Here is a 28,000-nt window from a genome sequence, read left to right on the forward strand (position 1 = left end):
CCGCCGTACTGTGCAGGCGCCGCAAGCGTTTCCGGTATCTCAGCCCCTCCCTCTGGGTTTTGGTCCGCCTCCCGCGCCCTTCGGAGCCTGTTCGCGTCGACTGACCAGAGTCCGCGAATTCACCGCTCCACGCCCGTCGGAACTGCCCCGACCCCAGGTAAGGGGCAGCAGGAGCGAGCTTCTGGCCCTGTGGGAGCCTCGCACCGGACTGGAACCCGCGGGGGCAATGAGGCGGGGGCTTAGGCCGCGGGGCCCGGAGTCTGAGGGCTGGCGGGTCTCCCTGCCCGGCCTCCGGGGGTGGGGGGGCGGGGGATCCCCGTTCTCCGTAGGACCCGCCGAGCTCCTGGATCCCCATACAGATCGTTTCTCTCAAAATTTTCGAGCTCCAAGCCTCTTCCAATGCCAGAATTAACAGCTCCTCCTCCTGCGCTTCCATAGCTCTATTTGCACCTCTATTGTGGCCATTTATCACAGTCTGTAAAACTGGTAACTGGAATAATCTCTCCCTAATCGGGCGTCGTGAGAGACCATTTCTTTCTTTAGCTTCTAGAATAGCTCCCTGCATACGGTGAGCGCTCGTAGAACATTTGGTTTCTGTCTAGGGCAGCCTTAATCCTTCAGTGATTGGGGGCTCTTATGTACTAGAGGAAAACCTTCCCCCTAGTTCCTTAGGAGTCCGCCTCTCGAGTGCCCCCGTCCCCTAAGTCAAAATTGCACATATTGTGGAACCTTTGATGTAGCACCTTTCACATTTCAACTCTCCAGTGGGACTACCAAAATTCTAATCCCGGCAGCTCCACGTCGTTGGATGCCTGTGGCAAGATTGATTGTTTGAGTCTCGCTTTCCTCATCTACAGTAAGAAGATTCTTCTTAGGGCTTTTTGGAGACTCAGGGGAGTTTGTATAAATTGCTTAGAATAGTTCCTGGCCCAGTGTAGGTGCTCAATAAATATTAGCTATTTTTACTGCTTCTGAACGTTATGTGCATTATCTATCTTCCCTTCCTCTCGGAAGCGCCTCCATTTCTCTCCTGAGGACCAGAAAAGTGTCAGATTGATTTGTTTCTGGCCCCAACCTGGTACTTACTACACTGCTGGGGACATAGTAGGCACTTATTAAATTGTAACTTGGACCCTGATTATGAAGTCATCTGCTATCCTGCAGCTTTGGAACCTGCTTTTATCTACCTCAACTCATTGCCTAAATTACCTAAAATATCCTGGTTCTGTCCTCTTATCAATTTCACCTAACCTTTTTGGTTTTATGTAGGCTCTGTGTATTCAGGTATATAAAAAAAGCAAAGGAGAGGGTATCAGGAGGGTGTTTTTGCTGTTAGAGTGTGGGTGTGACTGACTGCTTCCAATCACAAAATATTAAGAGAATTTCTGAGTTTAATTCATCTACTTATCACAATTTAAGGAGTGGATCATCTTGGAAAAATTAAAACTATTGCATGGAGGGAGAGTGACAGTATTTCAATTTAATTGACTAATCTTATGCTGAAACAAATTCTGCATAAAGAAGTTTAAAATGGTCTATTGATGAGGCTGGTACCTGGAATTGGAACCTGTCTCTAAACATTGTGGAGGGTGTGGTGACCTTGTTGGAGTACCTGGTATCACTGGGTTGGGTAATGAGAGCAATTAGAAGCTGGATGAATCACAGTCTTGAAAACTGACCCTGAACAGGGAACTGAAATTCTCACTGTAGAAATACTTTCAGGCTCTAGGGTCAAGAACTTGAAGCGTATGTAGATGCTTCCAAGTTCAGGGGATGCTAACTGGTGTGTACTTTTTGGGATAGTTCAAAAGCCTTGGGTCAAAGGAGAAAAAGGAAATAACTTAGCATCTATTTTGGGCTGGGCTTTGTACTGCAACACTTTGATATGTTATCTCATTTAATCCTCATACCAACAGCTTTGGGATATCAGTAATATGTCCATTTTGCAGATGAAAAAAATGAGATTTAGAGATATTGAATGACCTGCCCAGGGTCTCATAGCTAGTATGTGTCAAAGCCAGGTTCCCTTGGGCCCAGAGCCCATAGCTAACCAAACATCAGAATGACTGTACTCAGAGTGATAGGTAAAGAAAGGAGTTTGGGGTAAGGGGAGTTCCTGGAATCATGCTCTACTATAAATTATCTCTTTCTCAGTGCTGGACAATAAGAGGTCATCAGTAGAAACTTGTTCAATTTAATGTCACCACCTTTTTTTTTTTTTTTTTTTTTTTTAGATTTTATTGGGGAAGAGGAAGGAACAGGACTTTATTGGGGAACAGTGTGTACTTCCAGGACTTTTTTCCAAGTCAAGTTGTTGTCCTTTCAATCTTAGTTGTGGAGGGTGCCATTCAGCTTCAGGTTGTTGTCCTTTCAGTCTTAGTTGTGGAGGGCGCAGCTCAGCTCCAGGTCCAGTTGCTTACTAGTTGCAGGGGGCACTGCCCACCATCCCTTGCGGGACTCGAGGAATTGAACTGGCAACCTTGTGGTTAAGAGCCCACTGGGCCATGTGGGAATTGAACCGGCAGCCTTCGGAGTTAGGAGCGTGGAGCTCTAACTGCCTGAGCCACCGGGCCGGCCCTCACCACCTTTTTTTTGTCCCTTTTTCTCCTCTCTACCTTCATTAAGACAAAAGTTTTCATATTTCACTTAAATACTAATCACAGTTTAGAAATTATAATTATCACCCTATGACAGAAGGTATCTTTTTCTTGGTACAAAATTCAAGCTTTCACTTATATGTGGTATATAAACCAAAAACAACAAAAGAACAAGACAAACAAATGAGAAACAAAACCTCATAGACACGACAATAGTTTAGTGGTTACCAGAGGGTAAGGGGGGTGGGGGGTGGGAGATGAGGGTAAGGGGGATCAAACATGTGGTGATGGAAGGAGAACTGACTCTGGGTGGTGAACACACAATGGGATTTATAGATGATGTAATACAGAATTATACACCTGAAATCTATGTAATTATACTAACAATTGTCACCCCAATAAATAAAAAAAAAAAATTCAAGCTATTCTTCATTCACTGAGTTTGATGAATACAGGCTGTTTACTGGGTGGCTTATAAATTTGACAAATATGAGTGCTCTCTTGGCCTACACACTTAAAATAGCCACATTATTGTAAAAGAATTACAGGTCTGAGTGTATATCCAAATATGGAGTTGAATGATGTAACGAAATTAGAAATGCAATTTTAGAATTATACCATTGTGTAAATGTTTACCTCGTTTGAAGTCTTTGCTACATTGCTTATAAAACTGAATTGAAAAATGAGAAAGCCTTTGTCTGCACCTGTTTTTGTTAATTGTGAAATATGAGCTTTTATTGAATATAGATTTCACATTAAATTAATTAATTTTCAGACCAATTTTGTTTCAGTTAACACATGAGCTTATAAAGTGTGGCTTTGAACTAAATTGCTTTTAATTAAGGAGATATTTGTGACACCACATGTTATTTTGAGTAACTGAGTAAAACCTGTTGTGATGGGTAAGCATCTGATATCAGAGATAAAGAGAGAATCATGCAGAGTGTCTGAAAGTTTATTTTTTAAAAAACAAGCAGTCTCGTTTGAATTTATTTTAAAAAATTTTTAAATTTCCAATTACAGTCTTTTTCTTTATTTGTGAGTTGCCATTTGCTTTCTAGAACATGCAAAAGTAAAAAATTTAAGTGACCTAAATGTCTTCACCCTTAGAATAAAATGTGAAACACTGACATTTCTCTTCCAGTTCAAGATATCAGGTGTTAAATAAGGGTGCACTTATCTCTTTTTGACCTTTGGGTTCCTTTACAACAATTAGCAGAGACATTTCTTCTGCTTTCTACTGAGATTGACTTCTGCTTTGTCTGCTGAACTTTCATTGTTCACTTTACAACCTTCTGGTGACCCTTCCATTCATTTCCTACTTGCATCAGAATTCCTATCTCAACGCTAGGTTAACATGACTTGTATGTAAGTGTATTGAAATTTCAGAGTGTGAGAGTGCCTCTTAGAAATGATTAAATGGAGTGAGTGCTTGTTTGAAAAAATTTCTTATTTCAGGTAATGGTTGCTTCTTCAGTGGATCTAGATTTGGGTGCCTATAAAATAGAGAATTTTATTCGATTTTTAATTTAATGATGTTTCACAGATTCCTGCTTTTCATTTAATTACAATAAAGAGCTTAAAGAGTAATAAAACAAACATTTGCAGACTCTTTGCCTACATTCACCAGTTGTTAACATTTTGCCACATTTGCTCTTTATCTACTTGTTATACTAAAGGATTGAAAATAAGTTACAGAAGACATCATGACAGTTCACTCCTAAACACTTCATCATCTTTATCTCTTAAGACTTAGGACATTCTCCTACCTACGGGCAAACTATTATCATAGTTAAAAAATTAAAAATAATTCTGTATTGTTACGTAATATGTAGCCCAGATTCAAATTTTCCCCATTGTATGAAATACACCTTTTATGAATATTTTTAAAATATATCAAATTTGAAAATTTCTATATCAAATTTGATTTTCATAGCTCTTTTAATCTAGAACACCGCCCCCCTCCCATTGCCTTCTTCTAATAGTCCAGGCCAGTTGTTTTGTAGGGTGGTACACATTCTGGTTTTAACTGTTTATTTTTCCCTTTCATGTTCTTTAATTCCACGCCCCTTTATTCCCTCTACTCTGTAAAATTAGGTCTGGATTGTGATTGGATTTAGAGTAAATATGTTTGACATAAATACTTCACAGCTATGTTGGCCATGTTACGAGGTTTCTCCAGGATAGTCCTGTGACCTGTTGTCAACAGCATAATTATTAATAGTGCCCCTTTTTGTTCTCTTCAAAGCATTCTGGTCTGAATGATAAATCAAGTGGTCACTATTTATAAGTGATGATGTGTACCTCGTGTTGCCTCCCGTCAGGAGGCCCATCAGATTATATTGTTCCACTATTCATGATACTAAGTTTTACCATTCGGTTAAGGTGGTTACTGCCAGATGCTTTTTACTGTAAAGGCATGTTTTTCCCTTTGTAATTAGAAATCTATGGGATGATCACTTGAGACTGTGTGAATATCCTGTACCCCGGCAATCTTTAACCCATGGTGTTAGAGTCTTTTGATGATTCTTGACAATACATTGGAGGTTACTGTACTAGTTGTACTTAAATGATTAAGTTTTAACATTGAGATTGATTCTTTTTTAGTAGGAGAGTTTTATTTATCCCCAAACATTTCAAGATCCCCAGACAACTTAAATATTGGTTTCCTGCCATTTTAAATGCTTTTTTCTGTTTGCTCATTACAGCTTTCTATCCTTTGAAAACACTAAGAATAATGTCCCTGCATCAGTTTTTACTAGAGCCAATCACCTGTCATGCCTGGAACAGGGATCGTACCCGTAAGTATGCTGTTAACTTTGCACCTTTATTTTGGTACCTTTGATCCTTTTATTTTTTACTTTTTTATAAGATTTTATTGGGGAAGGGGAACAGGACTTTATTGGGGAACAGTGTGTACTTCTAGGGCTTTTTTTTTTTTTCCCAAGTCCAGTTGTTGTCCTTTCAATCTTAGTTGTGGAGGGTCTTAGTTGTGGAGGGTGCCGTTCAGCTTCAAGTTGTTGTCCTTTCAGTCTTAGTTGTGGAGGGCAAAGCTCAGCTCCAGGTCCAGTTGCCGTTGCTAGTTGCAGGTGGCACAGCCCACCATCCCTTGCGGAAGTCGAACCGACAACTTTGTGGTTGAGAGGATGCGCTCCAACCAACTGAGCCATCTGGGAGCTCAGCGGCAGCTCAGCTCAAGGTGCCATGTTCAATCTTAGTTGCAGCGGGCGCAGCCCACCATCCCTTGCACAACTGAGGAATTGAACCCGCAACCTTCTGGTTGAGAGCCCGGGCTCCAACCAACAACTGAGCCATCCGGGAGGCAGCTCAGCTCAAGGTGTCGTGTTCAATCTTAGTTGCAGGGGCAGAACCCACCATCCCTTGCAGGAGTGGAACCGGCAACCTTGTGGTTGAGAGCCCACTGGCCCACGTGGGAATCGAACCGGCAGCCTTCGGAGTTAGGAGCACGGAACTCTAACCACCTGAGCCACCGGGCTGGCCCAGTCCTTTTAGACTTAAGCACTTTTAGGGGTCATGTATTTCATTGTCACATGTGAAAAGGACAGCCATAGGTTCAGAAAGGAACTGGGTCAGTCCTTTGGTTTACAGATACAGAAACTGCGGCCTAGTGGTCGCACATCAAGTGTACGTCAGAGCCATTGCTAGCACCCAAGCATTCTGGTTCCTTGTCCATTTCTTTTTCTGCAGTACCACTTGGAAGACAGTTCAAATCAGAGACATCTTTCATTGGCCCTAAGAACCCAGTGTCTGGAATGGTTATGCTGTAACACCACACTTATCCAGCATTTAGTCAGAATTCTAGAACCTAGAAATAAGCTGTTTCAGAAACATAGTTTTTTCTTGAGGTACTGAGAGCAGTAGTAATGAGTATTCACTATGTTATTCATAACAAGTTTGAGTTTCTGGTTTTCTAGCTCCAGCAAACTAGAAAGAAATGGAGAAGACTCTTAGAAGTAGACACAGTACAGCAAACAACGTGGCAGATAATATGACAGGAGGAGGCAAAAAAAAAAATCTGAAAACAGAAGTGTAGTGTTATGTCCATGAGTTACTTTAAAAAGTTAAATTATATTCACTATTTTTTTAAATAAGGTATAATTATGTAGAAGTAAGATAGTTCACATGACATAAAATTCATCCTTTTGAAGAATACAATTCTTTAGTAGTTTTTAATATATTCACAGAGTTATGCAATAATTATCTACTTTCACAATATTTTCATCACTCCAAAAGAGAAACTATATCTGTTAGCAGTCACTTCCACTTTTCCTCAAAACTTCCAGCCCTTGGCAACTATCTAGTTTCACAATATGTTTATCACTCCAAAATAGAAACTCTATACCTATTTTTAGCAGTCACTTTCAGTTTTCCTCAAAACTTCCAGCCCTAGGCAACTACTATCTACTATCTACAGTTCTCAGTTGGTTTGCCTATTCTGGACATTTTGTATAAATGGAATCATACAATATGTGGCTTCTTGCATCTAGCTTCTTTCACTGAACATAATGGTTTCAAGGGTCACCCGTGTTGTAACATATATCAGTGCTTCATCCCTTTTTGTGGATGAATAACACTGTGTAGAGATACCTCGTTTTGTGTATTCATTAGTTGGTAATCATTTGGGTTGTTTCCACTTTTGGGCTATGTGAAAGCTGCTGCTATGAACATTCACGTACAAGTTTTTGTGTGGACATGTTTTCACTTCTTTTGAGTTGTATACCTAGGAGTTGAATTGCTGGGTCATATGGTAACTATGTTGAACATTTTGAGGAACCACCAGACTATTTTTCAAAGTGACCACACTGTTTTACATTCTCACTAGCAATACATGAGGGTTCAGAATTCTCAACATCCTCATCTTATTATCTGTGATTTTGGTTATAGCCGTGTATATCCCCACCATTATCCAAGTGGGTATAAAATAGTATCTCATTATAGTTTTGATTTGCATTTTCCTGATAACTAATGATGCTGAGGATCTTCTCACATGCTTATTGGCTTTTTGTATGCCTTCTTTGGAGAAATGTCTATTCAGATACTTTGCCCATTTTTAAAAATGGGTTATTTGTCTTTTTATTATAGAGCTGTAAGAGTTCTTTATATATTTTGGATATAAGTCCTTTATCAGATAAATGATTTAGAAAATCTTCTCCCATCCTGAGGGATGTCTTTTCACTTTCTTGATTGTTTCTTTTGAAGCACAAAAGTCCTTAATTTTGAAAATGTCCGTTCTATTTATTTTTTCTTTTGTTGCTTATGTATCTGCTATTGTATCTATGAAACCATTGCCTAATATGAGGTTACAAAGATGTATACCTATGTTTCTTTCTAAGAGTCTTATAGTTTTAGCTCTTATATTTAGGTCTTAAATCCATTTTGAGTTAATTTTTGTACATGGTGTGAGGTAGGGGCCCTACTTCATCTTTTTGCATGTGGATATCCAGTTGTCCCAGTACCATTTGTTGAAGATTGTTCTTTTCCCATTGAATTATCTTGGCACCTTTGTCAATAATCAATTGAATGTATATATGAAGGTTTATTAGACTTTCAATTCTATTCCATTGATCTTTATGTTTCTCTTAGTGCTGGGACCACACTGTCTTGCTAACTGTGGCTTTGTAGTAAGTTTTGAAATTGGGAACTGTAAGTTCCAACTTTCTCAAGATTATTTTGGCTCTTCTGGGTATCTTCCATTTCCCTATGAATTTCAGGATCAGCTTATTAATTTCTTCAAAGAAGCCAGCTGGGATTTTGATAGGGATTTCTTTGACTCTCTAGACTCACTATTTTTTAAAAGGCAGTTCAGACTTGGTTCACTCTTATTTTTAAATAAATCCTTGGTACATAAACAGTACCAAGGATTTATTTAAAATTTTTGTTGAATGAAGTGAAAACCTAGATATGAGCCTCTGTATTGGGTATTTGAAAATATGTGACATGCAAGGTGGTGAGTTGAGCTTCATAGTTGAGTTTTCTATATCTTCCGTCTTTATCCTATCTAAAAATAGGTTTTTGGATTATTTCCAATTATTTTTAATAGAAATGCATATTATCTTTGTCCTCACTTAAACTGCTTAAAAACTCAGTGTATTAAGTCAAATTTTTTGTTATACCACATTATAATATAAAATTTATTACGTTTTTCAGGTTTAACTTTGGATTTGGCTTTTGAAATCCCCATTTGCATCTTAGAAATTTAGAGAAACAAGTAACTTTTCCAGAAAGCACTGCAAGTCTTAGGATTTTAGAATTAAATGTTTATCTAGCTCTACAGTTCATCTGTAAAACAGATGTAGCTCTCTTAAGGAGGGGAGGAAAGGTGGTATGATTAATAGATGGGGAAACTATTAAATGATTGACCAAAAGTTTGAGTCATAGATCCTAATTTTAATTTTAAGAAATCAATTTTTTAAAAAATAGGTGAACCAGAAAGGGAAAAAAAATCAATATAAGTTAAAAAAAATCCATCATATAGATATGTATATTCTTAATATTTTGGATTGGTCCAAGAGATTTCTATTGAATTTTGTTTTTTGATTTATATGGGCTTTATTGTAAAGGACAACTTAGACGTAGTTTATCAGCAGAATCAAGTTTTTTTGATAAACTGTGGTAGTTCCAACCTGGGTCCAGGATAGCAGTAATGCGAGCCTATGAGGTATTTTCAGCATTTCAGAAAGTCTAACTGAAATTAAATATTTATCACTAATGTACAGATGAGCTAAAATGTCAAGTATCTTTACTATGGGTTAAAATTACCGTTGATCCTTGAACAACACAAGGGTTAGGGGTACTGACCCCCTGTGCAGTTGAAAATTCATATATATATCTCTTGACTCCCCAAAAACTTAGCCATAGTCAACCTTCGGTATACAAGGGGGAATGGTTCCAGAGCCCCCCTCGGGTACCAAAATTCAAGGATGCTCAAGTGCCTTATAGCAGATGGCATAGAACAGTGCATATAGTCAGCCCTCTACATCTGCAGATTGAAAATACTGTTTTCAAGCCACAGTTGGTTGAATCCATGGATGTGAAACCCGTGGATATGGAGGTCTGACTATTTATTGAAAAAAATCCTCATATTAGTGGACCTGCGCAGTTCATACTTGTGTTGTTGAAGGGTCAACTGTATATCAGCTAAGTATAGTAATATTGTTTATTTCTTACTGGTTAGAATCTTTCATTGACAATTGTATGTGTCTCTGATAAAATGAATTTTTAAACTTAGTTTTTCTACAAAACATTTTAAAATATGAGGTCCAAGTAGAGGTAAAAATAATAAAAGAAATTCTTCAGGGATGAATATTGAGAACCATTTTTTGGAACAGCTTTTCCATTCTTTAAGTCTATTTTAAAATGCCAACTGTAACATATCCTTTTTTTCAGAGATTGTTTCAAGTTCAAGTATTAACTATTGACTTTTTTCTCCAGAGATTGCCCTGAGCCCTAATAATCACGAAGTCCACATCTATAAGAAGAACGGGAGCCAGTGGGTGAAAGTTCATGAACTCAAGGAGCACAATGGACACATCACAGGTAAAGGAAGATACTGAGCTGAGTACAGTGTTTCCACACTTAGCACTCTTTCATTGAAATAGCCTAAAGTAAGTCTGCCATATATTTAAAGTTGTGCAGCATTTACTGAGTTTTCTTTAGAAAATAGCCTAATAGTGATCTCAGTTTTTAAGTGCTTCTTTTAGTTCAGTTGGTACACACTACTCTACAGGTATTTTGGAAAACACTGAACCTACGAGGACTAACGAGCTTAGATTAGGAGATGAGATGTGAAAGAGAAAACTGGACAGCATGTTAGCCAAGCTATGTTCCCAATTGCTGAGGGAGCTCAGTGTCTTCTAAAAGCTTTCTGTATGATGTTTTTTGGGGCAAGGAAGACATTTCAAAATACTGAAAAGGACAAAGAGTAATGTAACAAACACCCATGTTCCTGCCACCCAGAATTAACAACTACTTATCTTTTTTCCTGTGCCAGAAAACTTAGGACACAAAGAATATTCTAGATAATGATGGTAAAATCCCCTCTCACCACCAGTCCTGTTCCTCTCCCCCAGATGGCAGTCTATAATTTAGTGTGACACTATCTCCGTCCATTTTTAATAATTTTACAGATGTGTATATATTCATAAGCAATCTTTAATACTATTGGCTCGTATTTTTAAGTGCTTCATAAATGGCATCATATTTATCATATTATACATCTTTTGCATCTTGCTTTTGCATTCCACATTGTTTCTGGTCTCTACATATGTTGGTGTATCTAGATCAAGTTTATTCCTTTTAACTACTGTTGGGCATTTCATACCTCATTTATTCTTTCCTCCATTGAAGGCCATTTATGTTTTTTCCAGTTATTCCATTGAAGTGCTAAATCGAGCATTCCTGTGCAGATCTCTTTGTACATGTGTGAATGTTCATATCTGGTAGACTCGTACCTCGGGAGCATGCACATCTTCAACTTTGCTAGGAACCATCAGATGGCCTTCATCCCACTAGTCTTGTACGTGTCTTAACACAGAATTGATATGGTCAGACTGTCTGATGAGTGAAAGGTGGTATCTCTATATATTGCATTTTCCTGATGAATAGAAAGGTTGAGTGTATTTTCAGATGTTTATTAGCCATCTGGTTGTGTGTGTGTGACTTTACTATTTATAATTCCTGTCCTTTTTTCCATTGAGTTTTTATCTATTTCTTAATTGATTTGTAGAAGACTGGATCTTAAAGCATTGGCTCTGAGGCAGATTCCTCCATGTACATTAACTTTTGTCTTTGGCAAAGACTATCAATGACTAGATGGATAGAGATGGCAAGCAGAGCAGTGCTGAGTCTTATTAAGTAAGTATCAAATTATGGAGGAGAAGAGGGAAAAACGGAGAACTTTTACAATGATTTTCAGAATTTAGTGAACCAAATCATGATACTAAATTTCAGGAGAATATGTTGTTTTGTTAAGTCATGTCTGGCTGTTCTTTAAAAAAAAACATAGTCACTTACTGCTCTGTTCAGAAAGAGCTCTTGTTCTTTTATCCTTACTATAGTTTCTTTTTTTTCCTATTTTCTAGCAGAGTTGATTCAACCTCTTGCTTTAAATAATTTGGCCAAGCACATAAAAACTTATTCTCCATAACTTTTCAATTACAAACTTCTCACTGCAGTCTTGGGTTTCCCTTTCCTTCTCCTCACAATGACGTTTGCATTTAGAGGGACAGCAAAGGGACTAATCCTGATTTTTTTTTTTTTTTTTTTGAGACCCTGGAATTTTGCTTCTAATCCCCTAACATGCTGATTAGCTTAAAGATAGCCTTCCCCGGAATCAGAGAAAAACAGCATGCTTTGACCTTCTGCACCCTTTACATTCTATTCCCCAGCAAAAACTTGTTACCATCCATTCTCACTTTTACCAGGATTTCTGTGTGATGCTAGTGAGTACCCAGAGTCTACTGACTATGTATTACCGAACCAGCACCAGAGGTATCATTTCTATTTTGTTGCTGTTGCTTTCCCACGACCTTATTTCTATTAGATTTGGCCTATTTAAGTCCATTGCCAGTGGCCTTATGGCCTAAAAATAAGAGCACTCATATTTTAAATTGGAATTTCAGCATTAGGAAATACTTTAAATGAGAAAGGGCTAAGATGAGAGACCAAAGAAATAGTCAAAAGAGTGAAATATTTAGTTGTGTTTTTTTTCTCCCCTGCTTCTTTTTTGGAATTTTTTGAACTTGGGCTGTTTTCTGTCCAATGCCCAAAGACTTTTTCTTTTTAGTTCTGTAAAAAAAAAAAAACTGTTGTTGGAAAAATCTAAATATAACTCTGTGGCAGGAGAACAAGGATCAAATGTATTTTCTCAGAGAGATAGTAAATACGGGGGAAAAATTATCTTCTGAAGCTTTTCTAGAAGAAAAGACTAGTCAGTACCACAGAGAAAAAGAGCATGACAAACATCAAAAGGATATCAGTCAGTCCTGGTGTTTTTTTCTGAGTTTATTATTTTGTGTTAAATGTTTAATCCCTGTCTCTTTTTTAAAGAACATTTTACTATGTTTTAAACAATAACGAAGATAGACAATAACGTAATGAGCCCCTGTATAGCCATCACCCAGATTCAACAATTTTCAACTCACAGCCAATCTTGTTCTCAACTCACTTCCTTCCTATACTATTTTTTTTTTTAAAGATTTTTTTATTGGGGAAGGGGAACAGGACTTCATTGGGGAACAATGTGTACTTCCAGGACTTTTTTCCAAGTCAAGTTGTTGTTGTTTCAGTCTTAGTTGTGGAGGGCGCAGCTCAGCTCCAGGTCCAGTTGCCATTGCTAGTTGCAGGTGGCACAGTCCACCATTTCTTGCAGGAGTCGAACCGGCAACCTTGTGGTAGAGAGCCCACTGGCCCATGTGGGAATCAAACCGGCAGCCTTTGGAGTAAGGAGCACAGAGCTCCAACCGCCTGAGCCACCGGGCCAGCCCCCTTCCTATACTATTTGAAGCACATTCTAGCAATTGTGTCATTTCATATTTCAGTTAGTATCTCTAAAAGATAAGAACTCTTCAATAATAACCAATACAATAGTCTTTCTTAATTGGGATCCTAATAAGGTACACATGTAGTTGTGATTAGTTGATATATCTCTAAAGTCTTTCATTTATAGGTTCTGTTTCTTCTCTTTCTTTTTCTTTGCAATTTATTTGTTAAGAAAATTGAGAAATCAGGTTGTTTGTCCTATAGTGTTTTCTGGATTTTACTGATTGCAAGCCCATATTTCTCTGTCTTCTGTATTTCCTGTAAATTGCTAGTTGAAGTTAGCTGATGGTAGGTCCTTTCATTGACGAGGCACCTAATGTCTGGTTCTCTTTCTTTCTGTGATGTTAGCATCTGTTGAAGATCAGTGCCCATATCCATTAATTTAGTTATGGCTACAACATGGTGATGTTTTAAATCTATCATTTCTTCTCTATTAACTGAATATATTTATAAAAGACACTTACCGTCACCTACTGCTTGGTTACACTGAGATATAGTTAGTACAGGAAAGACAAGATAGATTCTTGATTCCCTTCCTTTCCTTTCAAGTCTTCTGATGTCAGGAAAACAGGAAAAAATATGCAAAGCTAAATTAGTAAGAGATGAAAATTTGCCTTTTACTGAATACTCTTCCCATTTCTCTTTTTAACAAGTATGTGTCTGAAGAGCTACAAGCTAATGTCATCTGAAATAGTTTGAGGTTATGACTATGGTTTTACAGCTTCCATATTCAAATGAAAGATGTAGCTACCAAAGAAGGCTTAGAACTATAAAACCAAGCAGAAGGCAGCTCCTTGTATTTTTCTTAAAGGCTAATGATCTATTGATTTTTTTTTTAAGCACTTCATTTAAGCACCTCAAGGATTCTTAAAAAACATATGTTTTTGAAGTGGTGATCATATGGAATAAGGGATGAAATTTGAGATTGTCAAAATCATACAAAATCACTGAGCTTTCTCATTACAAGGCGACATTCTGATGTTAGAGGATATAATAGTTTTCTATTGCAACAAATCCTGTAAACTTAGCAGCTTAAACCAAAACACATGTATCATCTCACAGTTTTTGTGGGTCCAGAGTCTGGGCCTGGCTTATCTGGGACTCTGCTTAGGATCTCACAAGCTATAAACAATGTGTCAGTCAGGGATGAGTTCTCATCAGAGGCTTGACCAGGGAAGGCTCCACATCCAAGCTCCTTCAGGTTATTGGCAGAAGAATTCATTTCCTTGCAACTGTAAGATTCATGGCAGCTTGCTTCCTCAAAGCTAGCAATGGAGAAAGCATGTAAGTGTCTTTAGGAAGAGAGGTACCACACTCTTATGTAATCTTGTCCAGTAATCATGTACATCTCATCACCTTTCCAGCATTCCATTAGTTCAAATCGAATCACAGGTCCTGCCCACACCCATAGGGAAGAGACCACACAGACATGAACACCTGCAGGCGGGGTCGCAGGGACTGCCCAGCACAGTAATTTCAGAAACTTGCTTCCTATTGTTAATAAGCTTGCAATCAAGTTAGGAAAACAAGACATTCATAAAAATAACAATATTTTGCATCACAGTTCTGAGAATTTATCAGAGATAATTTTAACCGTAGCAAAAGGTATATCCCTGAATATTTACTCCAATTTTACCTAACAAAATGTTCAATAATGGGATATTTGGAGAAAATTACTATAAGATCAATATTCTGAATAATGTATAACCACTACTAATGTATAAAAGCAGGAGAAAATTTTTGCCATAATAATAAGTGGGGGGAGCAATGTGTGTGGACATAAAGAACAGGGGCATGACTTTATTGACTTTTTACATGTCCCACTGTGATGTTTGTCTCATAACAATGTGGATATTGCTTTTGTAGTGAAAAATCAAATTTTAAATCTAAATAAAGAGGGCTTCAAAACACACATCACTTAGAATACACTCCCCCATATATTTTTTCCCTTCGGTGGTGCAAATAATTGAGCTGACATTTCCTGTAGGTGGATGAATGAACTCTTCATACTGCTAAGTCACTGATTTATGACTAATGGAGACTTCCATTTACTCGTATATTCATCTTACTTTTTTCCATATAAATGTTAAGAATGTTAATTATTAATTTTTAGGGAGATATCTACAATAAAAAAATATTAGTAATATTTCTATATGAAATTGTATTTCTATATGAAAATACCTCATCAATAGCTATAAAATGGCTTGTCATAGCAGCTTTTACTCTTGGTATATAACCACTGACCTTGACTTTGGGTTCCTTCACAGAAGCACCAAACAAGTAAAAGTCTGGTAAAATAGAAAATAAACCTTACATTTAGATACATATTTAGGTCTTTTCCTAGTTTAGGTACAAAGATACCCAAGGACTCTGTCATAGAACCTATATCATACCGAAAACGTATTTAAGTTAGTTTATAGGTAGTGACCTTCAGAGAATATATAATGAATTACAATTTATATTTTCCCATCTATACACTGAAGATTATTTTATTTACTCTTTATGTTTCATTTGGATGTCATGTAGCAGACTTTCAGTTAATATCATTGAATGAGATGTGTTAATGAATGAACAATACAGGTAGTTTCAGACCAAAAAAAAAATCTAAGAAAGAAGAAAAAGGTCTTCAGATGTGGTATCTTTAGAAACCTGTGAACAGGTGGAAAGAATGTCCCCACTTAGTTTTGTAACCTCACAATTATAAAATAGCTTTGTTCTGCCTGGCCTCACAGAGGATCCTGAGTTACAGAACTTTGTAGAGAAAATTCTGCCTTTGTGTGTGTGAGGTGGTGATTCAGGACCATATCTGTCCCCGCCATGCCAGTGCCCACCTGCCTATGCCATGTCAGTTGGCACTGGCCAGGCAAAGCAGATGATGCCACGTCTCACTTGCAGGTAATCGACTGGGCTCCCAAGAGCGACCGCATCGTCACTTGCGGGGCAGACCGCAATGCCTACGTCTGGAGTCAGAAAGATGGTGTCTGGAAGCCAACCCTGGTAATCCTGAGAATTAATCGTGCAGCCACTTTTGTCAAGTGGTCTCCACTAGTAGAATAAATTTGCTGTGGGAAGTGGAGCGCGACTCATTTCCGTTTGTTACTCTTCGAGTCCGAAAATGACTGGTGAGCAACATCTGAGTGATTTATTTCTCTCTATAGAATCATACATTTTGATCACGGTGATCTTGGTGATTTCTTGAGGCACTGGGTGAAGGCTTACATGTAACTTCAGTTTTTCCTCATCTGGAGATTTTTTCGTTCCCTCTGAGCATTTTTCCTTCTTATGTGCACAGTGAGTCAAACCTCACATCTTTCTCACATTACTGTAGATCAGTGGTTTCCGTGTTCTGATCTGCTAACTTGTTTATTCTGTTAGGTTGTTAATACTTTTCTGACTCTGTACTGTCCAAATTGCTGTTATTATGATACATATATAAATTATAAACTTGAAAGATTCCCAGTGTCCTGAGGAATAATTTTTTTCCTCACCATCTCTATCCATTTAAAATATGTAGGATTCATACAGATTAACAATGTTCTCCTTTCTTTAGAGTTTGCATAACCAAATATGTGCCTTGATATAATTTTTACTTGTTTAAACCAAGGATCTTGGAAATATAATCAGCCTATTATACTACTCTTTTCATAAATCACTTGTAGCTGAGCCAGTCAAACAGAGGTTTATTTTTATAGCTAAGGAACTTACTTTAACTATTCCTTCCTGTTTACTTTGATAAGAAAATGACTTTGCTCTATCTGGTATGCATTCAGAAAGGGTGGTAAATACAATTCAGCATGGAATTGTCATTTAGTACAAAATGCAGTGTGTTTGCACTAAAAAGAGAGTACACATTACTCTTTGTGTTAGTGTACTGTTTGCTTTCTGTTGAAACAGTGAAAGGAAGGGATTATCATATTACATTTTGTAGTTTAGTGAAACCTCAAATTTTGATTCTTTGAAAAGAAAGTGAATTTGCAGCAAGATTGAATTATGAATTTAAGATGTACATTTTTCTTTGAAGCATGTGTAAAATTAAAACTAACAAAATGTTGCCTATTAAAAATCATTTAGAAGGCTCGCTGGAATGTATAGGTGAGAAACAACTTTTCTACCTAGGTAATTCTCAATGTCAGTAATTGTTTACATTTTTGTTCACTAAAATATAGTCTCAAATGTAGGTAAATTGGACTTTAATACAAAGAATTGTCATTTGAGCAAGATGTGTGTTCAGAGGAGTTTCTCAGCTATGGAACAATATTTCAATAGTACTTTAAAACAACCTTTAAAAGCCTTTAAATTAGCTACCTTGTTAAACAAGACAAAGTATTGTCTACTGAATATTTTCAAAATATTCAAATACATTTTTTAAATATTGAATATTTTCAGAATGAAATTTTTCAGATAGGTTTCTAAGAAAAAGATTCTATAGAAAAATAATTTAGCATTCGAGGAAGGATATTTGACACAATATTAAGTCTTTCATCATGATTGATTTTTAAGGAGCAGTTTAGGGGCAGATATTGGTTTAGTTAAGCCAGAATAATGACTGATCTTAGAATTAAATACACTCTTTAAGTGGAGCTAGGGAATGAGTTAAAGGCTAATCTCCAACAAGAGGTTCTGCTAATTTCTTGGTTGTGATTTCTCTGTGAAAAAAGTTAAAAAGAATTTGCAACTTCTGGAAACTTAGCATTGAAAACTTAGAAAGGAAATTAAGCTCTCTTACAACCCAGCCTAACCCAAAATGAAATAACAAATCACTGCATATTTATTAATAAAAATTCAAGTGATTTCAAACCTCAATTTGTATTTCAAAGATTAAAGTCACACGTAATCTGAAATTCCATGGGACAGTACCAGAGTTAATCCATAAATACACTTACCAAGGAAGGTCCCTGGTAGCCGGGCAAGTTCAGAACCAGTTGCGCTTGATGAGAATGTCAAACCCTAAAAGACAGGAAAACAGAAGGGGCTGGGTATGGTTGGTTCTTCCTCTCTCCTTTAGAATTGTGCCTTCTCTCTGGCAGGGAGACCTGATAACCACATAAGAAACACGCATTGGTGTTTTTACCTGACACATTGTAGGTTATTTGGGGGTTGTTGTGTGGATAAACTAAATAGATTTTTCTCCTTTTTAGGTGGGTAAGCAAGCACATTAAAAAAAGCCCAATTCGTTCCACCGTCCTCAGCTTGGATTGGCATCCCACAATGTTTTGCTGGCAGCAGGATCATGTGATTTCAAATGCAGGTTGGGAACAAATGAGAATTTGTGGACAGACTTGAGTTGTTTGTTGTTCGTGTTTCAACAAATATTTTTAAGGTTCCTTTTCTTTGCAAGATACTATGCTAGGCACCGTGAGGGACTCAGAGATGAAAGGAGCTTGTGATCTAGAAAAGGAGCTAAGTGAGTACATACTGAGTACATACTGAGGTAGACAGAATGGACTTGGAGTTGTGGTAGGAGGGAGATGCAGGGCGGGGACAGGGAGGGTTTCCTTTGGCAGAACATCCGCGGGTTCGAGTGGGGCTATAGTGTTGTCCCCCAACCCCACTACAGTGTTATTTCTCATCTCATTACCCAGGCAACAGACTCGGCAAATTCCAGAGTGGAAACTCAGGTTAACAAAGCGTAATTAGCTGAACAGTGCACACTGTTGAGTTACTCCTTTTCAGTTAAAGCTTTTTCTTTTGTCGTGATCATGAGCTAGAAGAACACAGCCACGTAGCTAAGAGCTTTAAGGATCATACAGTGTAATTGCTTTTAAAGTTGTTCTTTATCAGCAGGCTTTTTTTTCTCTTAGACAAAAGAAAAGCAAATAAATGTTGCTTCATGCTGCCCTGTATGGTGGGGGTTGAGAGATAGGATGCATCTTTCTTTAGTAGGTTACTTGGAAAATTTCCAGAAAACCTGCCGACTGTCTTTTTTTTTTTTTTTTTTTTAATATACATGTGGGAATTTTGGCAATGGAAGGGGGATACAGTAGTGTCAAGGCATTTCGGGGAAAATATTGGTTCTTAAGAACCAGTGTAACAGTACAGATAAATAGACATTTTCTAGAGTTTTTCGTATTCAGGAGTTTTGCTGTTTGTGATTTATTACGCGAGTCGTTCTAGCTCTCTTAGAAGATGGAGATAGTGGTACTGATCCATACCACCTGGATCATCAGGCTATTTCTAAGAATCTGGTTGTGAAAATGGGTTACAATTCTTCTGCTAATAATAATTTCCAGAAATAAACTTTGCGTTGACTTGTAGTCCTGTGGGTATGAGTCTGTTCTGTTTGCACTCTCCAATTGGCAGCAGAGAATCACCTGTCTTTCCAGGACTCTGAGGACTAAAGCAGTGGCCATTGTGATGCTGATTTAAAGCACAGCTATTCTAAGGTCACATCGTCTGCCTTACAGATAACTGCCCTCCACCTGCTAGTGCGCTGCCTCTTCCAGAGCTGCTGCTGCCACTGTCATTTACCGGCTCACTTAGGGAGTCTTTAGGTTCAGAAGTTTTAGGAGAGAAACTTTACAAAGTAGAAATAACATTGGAGGGCAAAAGGGAATAAAATGATAGATTCCCAGCTGTTCTTTATCCCTTTTGCTTCCCACCTCTGGGTCAAGGAATTAGAGGAAGAGACAGCAGGCTGGAAAGGACCCACCTTCATCCCAGACTATACCTGCCACAAAGACTGGACAGTGGGCCTGAGGGTAGAGTGAGCCCAGCCCTCTGCCTGACAGTGCTAGGGAAAGCCTGCCTGCTTTCCCTCCCCGTGGGAGGGCCACGGCTTCCCTTGGCTTTCTCTTTGGATGTCCCTTTCTTTAATTGGGTTCATACCATTGGTTTATTGCAGAGTAGCACATAGTTTCCTTTCAGCCTACCCTACTGTTGGCTTCTTGGAATACTGTGTCAAGAATGATGGTGAATTAGACAGGAAAGAATGCTGTGCTCATTTAGCCAGATCTCCCATGGGCAAGGGAGGGCAGGGCAGCACGATTCTCCCCTAGAATGTGCACTCCAGAAGGGAAGGGCTTTTGTGTCCATTACTTCTAGAACTGCGCCCCTAGAGCAGTGCCTGACAAATCATAAGTGCTCTATGAATATCCTTTGATTGAGGATGGATTTGCCAAACTTGGATTGGCCTCTAGGGCAGCCTGGAACCATTCTGTGTCTTAAGAGATTCATGTATCTGAACTTGTCTGTCATTTTGCTCTTCACGAGTCGCTCTCTTTGCATTCTCGGACACTTGACAGCAGCTGCCTGTGACCTATTTCTATATACATATATTTTCATTTCCCTTTTCCTTCTCTCCCTGCCCCTTAAACTGCAGAGTGTTTTCTGCATACATTAAAGAAGTGGATGAAAAGCCAGCCAGTACGCCCTGGGGCAGCAAGATGCCTTTTGGTCAGCTGATGTCAGAATTTGGTGGCAGTGGCACTGGTGGCTGGGTGCACGGCGTCAGCTTCTCTGCCAGTGGGAGCCGCCTGGCCTGGGTCAGCCACGACAGCACCGTGTCCGTTGCTGATGCCTCAAAAAGCATGCAGTGAGTGTTTGCCTTTTGTATAGTTAAGGAGTGGGGCGGGATCTCTCGTCAGCTGGGTTAAGGCTGCCCTTCCCTGGGTACAAGTGCAGGAATCAAGCATAAGAATCTGACCCAGACTGAGGACAGCCTTTAAAGTCAGAGACACACGTTGAGATTGTCCATTTGGGGACATTTTTAAAGAGTTAGATCTCTCTTCCAGAAGCATTCCTTAATGGAAGTGCTGATAGTGATTTCTTTGAAGGACCCTCTGAGTTGCTACTGATAAGAGTTCCTTCAAATAGCCAGTTTAGTCTGTTACTCTTGAAATTCCTTACAACACGTAAATGTCACCCACCAGCCTTAAATAGGTGGTATATTCCTGCTCTGTGTAGTCAGGGAACAATGACTCCATTACTTTGGAACTTCGTTCAGTAATACTTGAAAACCTGGAAGCCAGTTCCTCTGGTGTATGCTGGAAGAACTCGAATTGCGGTGACTCGTGTGTGTGTGTGGCGTGCCGGCTCAGCTTAAGGGAGCATTAGGCATCTTGTCAGATGTCACAGTTCATATTTGTTCATCATCCGTTGGAGGAAGAGAGATTATTGGAATCCTGTCCTCTTATGAGTCTTCTTTCCTGGTGCAGCTAAAGGTAAACCCACCTTTAAAGGTTTCCTGGCTTGTCAATCTGTGTGCCAGGAACCAGTCATTTCAGGTGACTCTGACTCCTCCCACCACGGTGACAACAGAGTGACACTTCAGAGAGCTCTGATATTTGATTCCTAACGGATGAATTGTTTTTTTTTAATTTTGTTTCTTTAAAACATCCCCGATATAAATGATACAGCCTTGTAGAAGATTTCTATACATATGTAAGTACTTATTATAGCTTTTAATTTTTAACACAAGTGGTTTATGCTATACATTTTGTACAGTAATTTGCCTTTGTCATTCAATAATGTTTTGATTTATAGTTACTTAATTTGGTGTACAATTGTAATGCATAATGACTTCCTACCGTGTTCTCCCTGAAAAAAAGACCTAGCCGGACCATCAGCTCTAATGCTTCTTTTGGAACAAAAATTAATAATGAGACCAGTCTTATTTGATATAATGTAAGACTGGGTCTTATATAATAATAATATAATATGATGTGATGTAATTTAATATAATATAATGTAATTAAATATAATATAGAATAACGATCTTACATTAATTTTGCTCCAAAAAACGCATTTAGAGCTGATGGTCCGGCTAGGTCTTATTTTCGGGAAACACGGTAGCATATGCTTATTACAAGCCCCTGTCTACCCTTGGATCGATTTATATTTGGCTTTTATGGTCTTTCAAGTCACATTATGTCCTCCATCCTTCCCCTTCTCAAATATAAATATTTCATGTAGTAAAAGCCAGTATGCCACAGTAAGTCTTTAAGATGAGGTATTAGGCAAATATGTGGTGATGGAAGGAGAACTGACTCTGGGTGGTGAACACAGAATGGGATTTATAGATGATGTAATACAGAATTGTACGCCTGAAATCTATGTAATTTTACTAACAATTGTCATCCCAATAAATTAAAAAAAAAAAAAAAAACTAGACGAAAAAATAAGAAATGCAAAGATTTTAATAAAAGACTATTCAAAAAAAAAAAGGTGAGGTATTAGGACTTCAGTCTGATACCATGGTATTGGTGGAGGAAGTGGGGGGGTGTCTCTTAAGACATAATTTTCAAAATGCATCATCTTTTACATGAAGTTATTCATTAACCAATGTGTTTGCCTACCTTATCTGTGTAACTGCTTGGCCAGGTGCTGAGGCAGGTAACTACTAAGCTATATACTCAGTATACATGCTGCATCTGCGTATGTGTGCATACACACACCTACTACGTGTGAGCTCCTGGCTGGCTAAGACTGTGCCTTGTTCAGCAGCAGCCCTAGCTCCTAACCCAGTGCCTGGCAGAGGAAAGAGACCAGGCTCTGGTGACTGTCTGTAGCCCCAGCCCTCTAGGAGCTCACGGTGAGCACAGGCGAGGAAAGGATAGCAGAATAAGGGGTCCAGTCGTGACTGACAGTGAAAACTCTAGGAGGTCAGAGAAAGGAGAAGCCACTTTAGGCTGACATGGTCCAGGAAAACGACATAGAGGTGGTCTGATCAGAGCTGAGCTTCAAAGACGGGTGAACTCTGGACAAGCAAGAGGAGCAGAGACAACGAGTGGGCAAAGGGGCATGGGAGCAAAGGCAGCGATGGGAAAGGACAAGGGCCTGCTGGGGACCAAGCTGTAGGCCGGTTTGTCATGAGTTGGGGGGCCTCAGAAGGGAGCAGAGCGCAGGCAGAAGAGAGCTGAAGGCCTCAGAGTCTGCAGGTTACCTCAGGGCCGTCTCCTGCTGGAGATTCCTGAACGCCTAGGTCGTGGGGCTCCTTTTAAAACATAAGTAGTCGTTTATACTGGTGAAGCCCCTAACAGAATGGTCCTTTGTCATCTTCTGTGTCTGTAAAGAAGCTGAGTGGTCCGCTTTATCTCCGTTTGACAAGTATTCTTGTGTCAGGGTCTCAACTCTGAAAACAGAGTTCCTGCCCTCCTGAGTGTATCGTTTGTCTCGGAGAACAGCGTTGTTGCTTGCTGTAAGTATTTCTCTCCATCTTTACTTGTCGTACACTGTCTGTAATTTGCTGGGACAGGGACAGTGTGTGCTCTGCCTTTGTGTGCTAGCACAGAGGAGAACGCCTTTTAGAAGAAGCAGGACTAGCCTTTGAGAGTAGGAGAATGCCTGTAACGGTGCACGTTCTGCTGAGGGGCCAGTGGGTAGGCAGCTTACCCTGCAGGCCTGACTCATCCCTTGTTTTCAGGGCCATGACTGCTGCCCAATGCTGTTTAACTACGATGACCGTGGCTACTTGACTTTCGTCTCCAAGCTAGACATTCCAAAGCAGAGCATCCAGCGCAACATGTCTGGCCATGGACGCTTCCGCAACATGGACAAGAGGGCCACGACCGAGGACCGCAACACAGCCTGGAGACCCGCACCAGAATAGCATCACGTAGGTGCCCCCAGCCACCGGGGGCCCTGCACGCCCCCTATAGCCAGGGCCCTGGCCGTCTGTAGAAAAGTGTTTAGGTGACCAGGATTCCCTTCCTCCCCTCTCTGTTTCCTGACTGCGTCTCAGTTCTGTGTGCTACAGGCGCCGACAATCCCTTTAGGGGTGGGCGCACGAAGTTGGTAGTTTCTCAAGCTGCAGGCTCCTATTTTCAGCTCATATAGACAGTGAACCCCGTCTAGTCCTTCTGTTCGTCAAACTGGAGATGGTGTATGAGGCATCCCACGTTAGGAGGATCCTATCGCTTTCCAAAACCTTGACTGAGAATGAATGAAGACCTTCCTGAATGTCATGTTCCTCTGGTAGTGAACACATGACAGGAAGATTAGTCATATTCTGTTTGGAAAGGTACTTCTGGCTATCATTTCAACCATGGATATCAAAGTATGTATACAAGTAAGATCATTTAATTAGGGAAACAATTCCTTAGCATCATGCTGACAAGCTGAGGAGTTTCTTTCCTTATGTTTCATCAGGCATGTGTGATTATCTAAGAACTCTGCGTGTCCAGAAGCTTGATTTTTTTTAAAAAACCTAGAAAGAAATGCAATATGTTTTTGATACTTTAAATTACATGTATTCAAAGTTAGATACCATAGGATTTTCTCTTTCGACTAGACCTTGGTGATGATGGCAGGAGGAAGAATGGAAACCTCTTGACGTCCTCTTTGAGAAAAGTACTAAATTCAGGTTGCGCTTTTCATCATAGTCAGTGGAAAGGGCCACTGGACTTAAAATAGGCTGAAAATGTGCTCTGTTGAAAAGTAATAACTTTTGAAGGTATACCAAAATTTTCCCCATCCTTTTCAAGTTTCTCTGTCTTGAATGACTTTCAGAATTATTTGTTGTGAATTTTTCTTAAGCTCCTCTGCAGAGTATGAACAGCAGACCCTTGCAGGTTGACTTTTATTTGCAGGTGTTAGGTCCTGTTTGCCCCAGAGCAGGGTCAGCAAACTCTCTCTAAGGCAACAGATGGTCAGTATTTTAGGCTCTAAGGGACTGTGCTGTCTCCATCGCAAGCTCTGCCGTTGTGGTACAAAAGCTGCCATGGACAATATGTAAATAAAGGAGTGTGGATATGTCTTATAAAACTTTATGGACACTGAAATTTGAATTTCACGTAATTTTCACATTGTGAAGTAATTTTTTTTCCAACCATTTAAAATTGTAAAAGCCATTCGGAGCTCACAGGCTATATACAGATACAGGTGGTGCGTGCCATAGTTTGCCATCCCCTACCCTAGAGGGAATGTCCTAGACATTTCAGAGGAGAACGGAAAACACTGTCTAAGCTACAGAATTGATTTTCTTGAAAGTTTCTCAGATAATTAGGTTGAGACAGGTTGTTTCATTCATCTGTTCCTCTGCTTTGCCTGCTTGGAATCCTGTGGCATATCTGACTGTTGCTAACATTTATGATGATTAATCTCAAATGCAAGAGATCTCTTGGCTTATATGCCCCAGCTGTTAGAGAGTGATTTGGGAGTTTTCTTTGGAGCCAGTTGGATTCAGCCATGCTTCATCATGCCTGTAGTAAAATAAAAGTTTCCATTTCAGTCATGGCTGCGGTCCAGCCCACACCCTGCTCTGGGCCGATTGCATGCTGTGTGGCCTGGATTGCCCTGTTTCTCCATGTCACTAATTAATGCAGAGTCTTAATCTTTCCCTCTTTTAAGTCTTGTCTTTTCTGGACATCTGGTAATAAAACGCATCTGCATATTTTCTGAGTCAGATTGCTACAGCCTAATATTGATAAACAGTATTCAGAACTTGATAGACAATTTCCTTAAAATGCCCTTACACGATGAGGAAGGCAGGGCTCACTTCTGCCACATACCTTACAATTACTCGTTTTTGCTTTTTTTCAGTCAAGTATCTATTTATGAGGTGGACAAGCAAGATTGTCGCAAATTTTGCACTACTGGCATCGATGGAGCCATGACAATTTGGGATTTCAAGGTATTGTCTACCTTTCAGAACAAATCTTGTTTATGTTAAAACATTTCCTATGAGAAACATGTTTCCCGTTTCTTGGAACAAAATATTGAAGCCAATGCAAATCAGAAATGTGGGACATTAGACTGTAGTTGTTTTTAAAACCTAAAAGTCATTAGTGGGAGGAAACCACACTTTCCCAGTGGGAATACGTACTTCTTTCTAGATGTCCATCTAGTCACTGAGAAAAAGTTGAGTGCTGTTTCTGTAGCAGGCCCTGTGTTGGGGCTCCAGTCTAAGTTTATAGAGATATATTTTTATGGTTTATGCTAATTAATCTAATAAATGTTCACTAAGTGCCTGCTGGGTGCCAAGCATGCTGCGAGGCACTGCAGATATTGATGGATATTGACGTGAAGGAGCCTTTTAGGGGCTTGTCCAGCGCAAGAGAGGAGGGTGAGGGGATTAAGTGGGGTTCCAGAAGAGAAGCCAGTGCCTCTGTTTTACATTGAGGAGTTGGGGGAGGGGAGCAGGGGTGAAAACTGCCAGCACTGCAGGGAAGAGATTAGACTGAGCTCTATCTCCAGATGCAGGGGGATTGGGGACACATGGTGGGGGTGATGGGCCGGTTGCAAAGCATTCAGAGCCAGAGCAGGGAGCCAGAGCATCACGAGCTCAGAGAGCACACACTGCATTCGAGGCACTGCCGGTGACTGGGGCTATTGTGTGGGGCCTATAGCAACCAAGGGAACTAGAGAAAAGCTGTGCGTGGTCAGGGAGCACAAGCTGGGCTTTGTCTGCAGACCACTAGGAGTCTGTTCTAGAAACCAAGTCAGAAAGCACTAGCTGTAATATGTGGTGGCCTGGCCACCCAGGGCTCCGGGCAGAGGCTTCTGAGTCCAGTGAACAAGTGAGGATGTGAACCCCAGCTGTGGCCAGGAGATTCTGGAGTGCAGAGAGAGTTAGGAGGGCCTGACGGGAGGGGGTGGTGTGACAGCGAGGGACCAATCCAGGAGGATGCCAGCTGAGGATTGGGCGGGTGGGAGGCGAGATACGGAACCAGGGAGGAGGAGCAGGGGTACCTCCCGTGTGTAGCTCTGAGTTTGCTTCTGCTTTGTTAACCTACAAAACAGGTAAACATGTATAGAATTTGCCTCTGTGCATTTCCGTGATGTTTGATTTTTTTTTTTTTCCCCTTTCCTTGGGTCAAATACATAGTATGGAAAGCCTCCAGAATATTCTGGAGAAACAAACTGTTGTCCTCTAAAAGTCTCCCCCCTTTTTACCTGCACATACTTTAAGTCCTGGGTATCGGGGCTCCTGTGTAGGCAGTTACAGCTCTGCCCTTCATTCTTTGATCCCTCGGGCCACCCCCTTTTCTCTGTCTGTACTTGTGTAAGCTAAGAGGTCCCGGTGCAGTTTTCTCTTCAGTCCATCCGTCTTTAAGCACCTGCTGTGTGTTGTGCAGCAGGCTGGCTGCATGGCCTAAAGAAACATGGAGTACCTGCCATTAGGGTGTCTAGAGTGTGAAGAGGCAAGGGGCGTGTGCATATATGGCCTCACCTGTCAGGGCCACTGACAGACAGGAGGTATGTGCCCCAGGAACACAGGAGTGTGCCCGGAGCCTGCAGGCAGGTTTGGGGGACGGGAGCACAGCCTGAAGGGCCAGCAGTCCTAGAGGGTCTGTGCCAGGCAGAGCTCTGGAGTGCGTGACTCAGAGATGGTGTAGGGTCAGATTTGGGGGTGCGGAGGCCTCCACCTCAGCCAGGGAAAGGCGGGGTAGTGTAGTGCTGTAGAGAAAACGGCAGGATAGACAGTCTTCAGTAACCACCAGTGTTCTTCCTGCCGTTTTCAAGACCTTAGAGTCTTCCATCCAGGGCCTTCGGATAATGTGAAGCTGCGTGAGCCTCCCAAACCCAGCATGACTGACTGACAGACTGCCCCGTCGCAGCTCCACCATTTGCATGATGGTGCGGAGAGCCAGCCGCAAGGAAACACTGAAGACACGTATCTCGCAAATGTTGTTTGTGTGTTTTTGTTTGAATATAAGTGGTGAAAGTGTGGTTTTTAAAAGCAGCAGTGATTGGATTTTGTTTGTTCTTTTGGTTTTTGTTTTTCTGTTTGTTTTGTTTTTTGGTTTTTTTTGGTTTGGGTTTTGATTTTGCTATTTCATTCCATTCTCGACCAAAGCTTCTGTTTTAGTAGTTTATTATGGAAAATTGTCACACTAACTTAAAAGAAAGGGTGGGGAGATATGTAAATTGCTAAAAACAATTAAATAAAAATACTGAAATGTGTT

General features: G+C 40.0%; 1 protein-coding gene across 1 annotated transcript; it reads left to right on the top strand.

Moving 5' to 3' along the window:
- Nucleotides 1–4: 4 nt before the first annotated feature.
- Nucleotides 5–28,000, top strand: ARPC1A (actin related protein 2/3 complex subunit 1A). Its single transcript, XM_033111030.1, is given in 15 exon segments — nucleotides 5–157; nucleotides 5,306–5,398; nucleotides 10,050–10,156; nucleotides 16,056–16,208; nucleotides 16,210–16,257; nucleotides 16,260–16,279; nucleotides 18,296–18,360; nucleotides 18,363–18,405; nucleotides 20,476–20,688; nucleotides 23,217–23,245; nucleotides 23,248–23,318; nucleotides 23,518–23,690; nucleotides 23,692–23,709; nucleotides 25,635–25,725; nucleotides 27,558–28,000. Coding segments are annotated over 14 exon segments (1,134 nt in total). The 5' UTR covers nucleotides 5–157; nucleotides 5,306–5,334; the 3' UTR covers nucleotides 27,597–28,000.

The sequence above is a fragment of the Rhinolophus ferrumequinum genome, chromosome 7, assembly GCF_004115265.2.
Source record: "Rhinolophus ferrumequinum isolate MPI-CBG mRhiFer1 chromosome 7, mRhiFer1_v1.p, whole genome shotgun sequence".
NCBI classification, from domain to species: Eukaryota; Metazoa; Chordata; class Mammalia; order Chiroptera; family Rhinolophidae; genus Rhinolophus; species Rhinolophus ferrumequinum.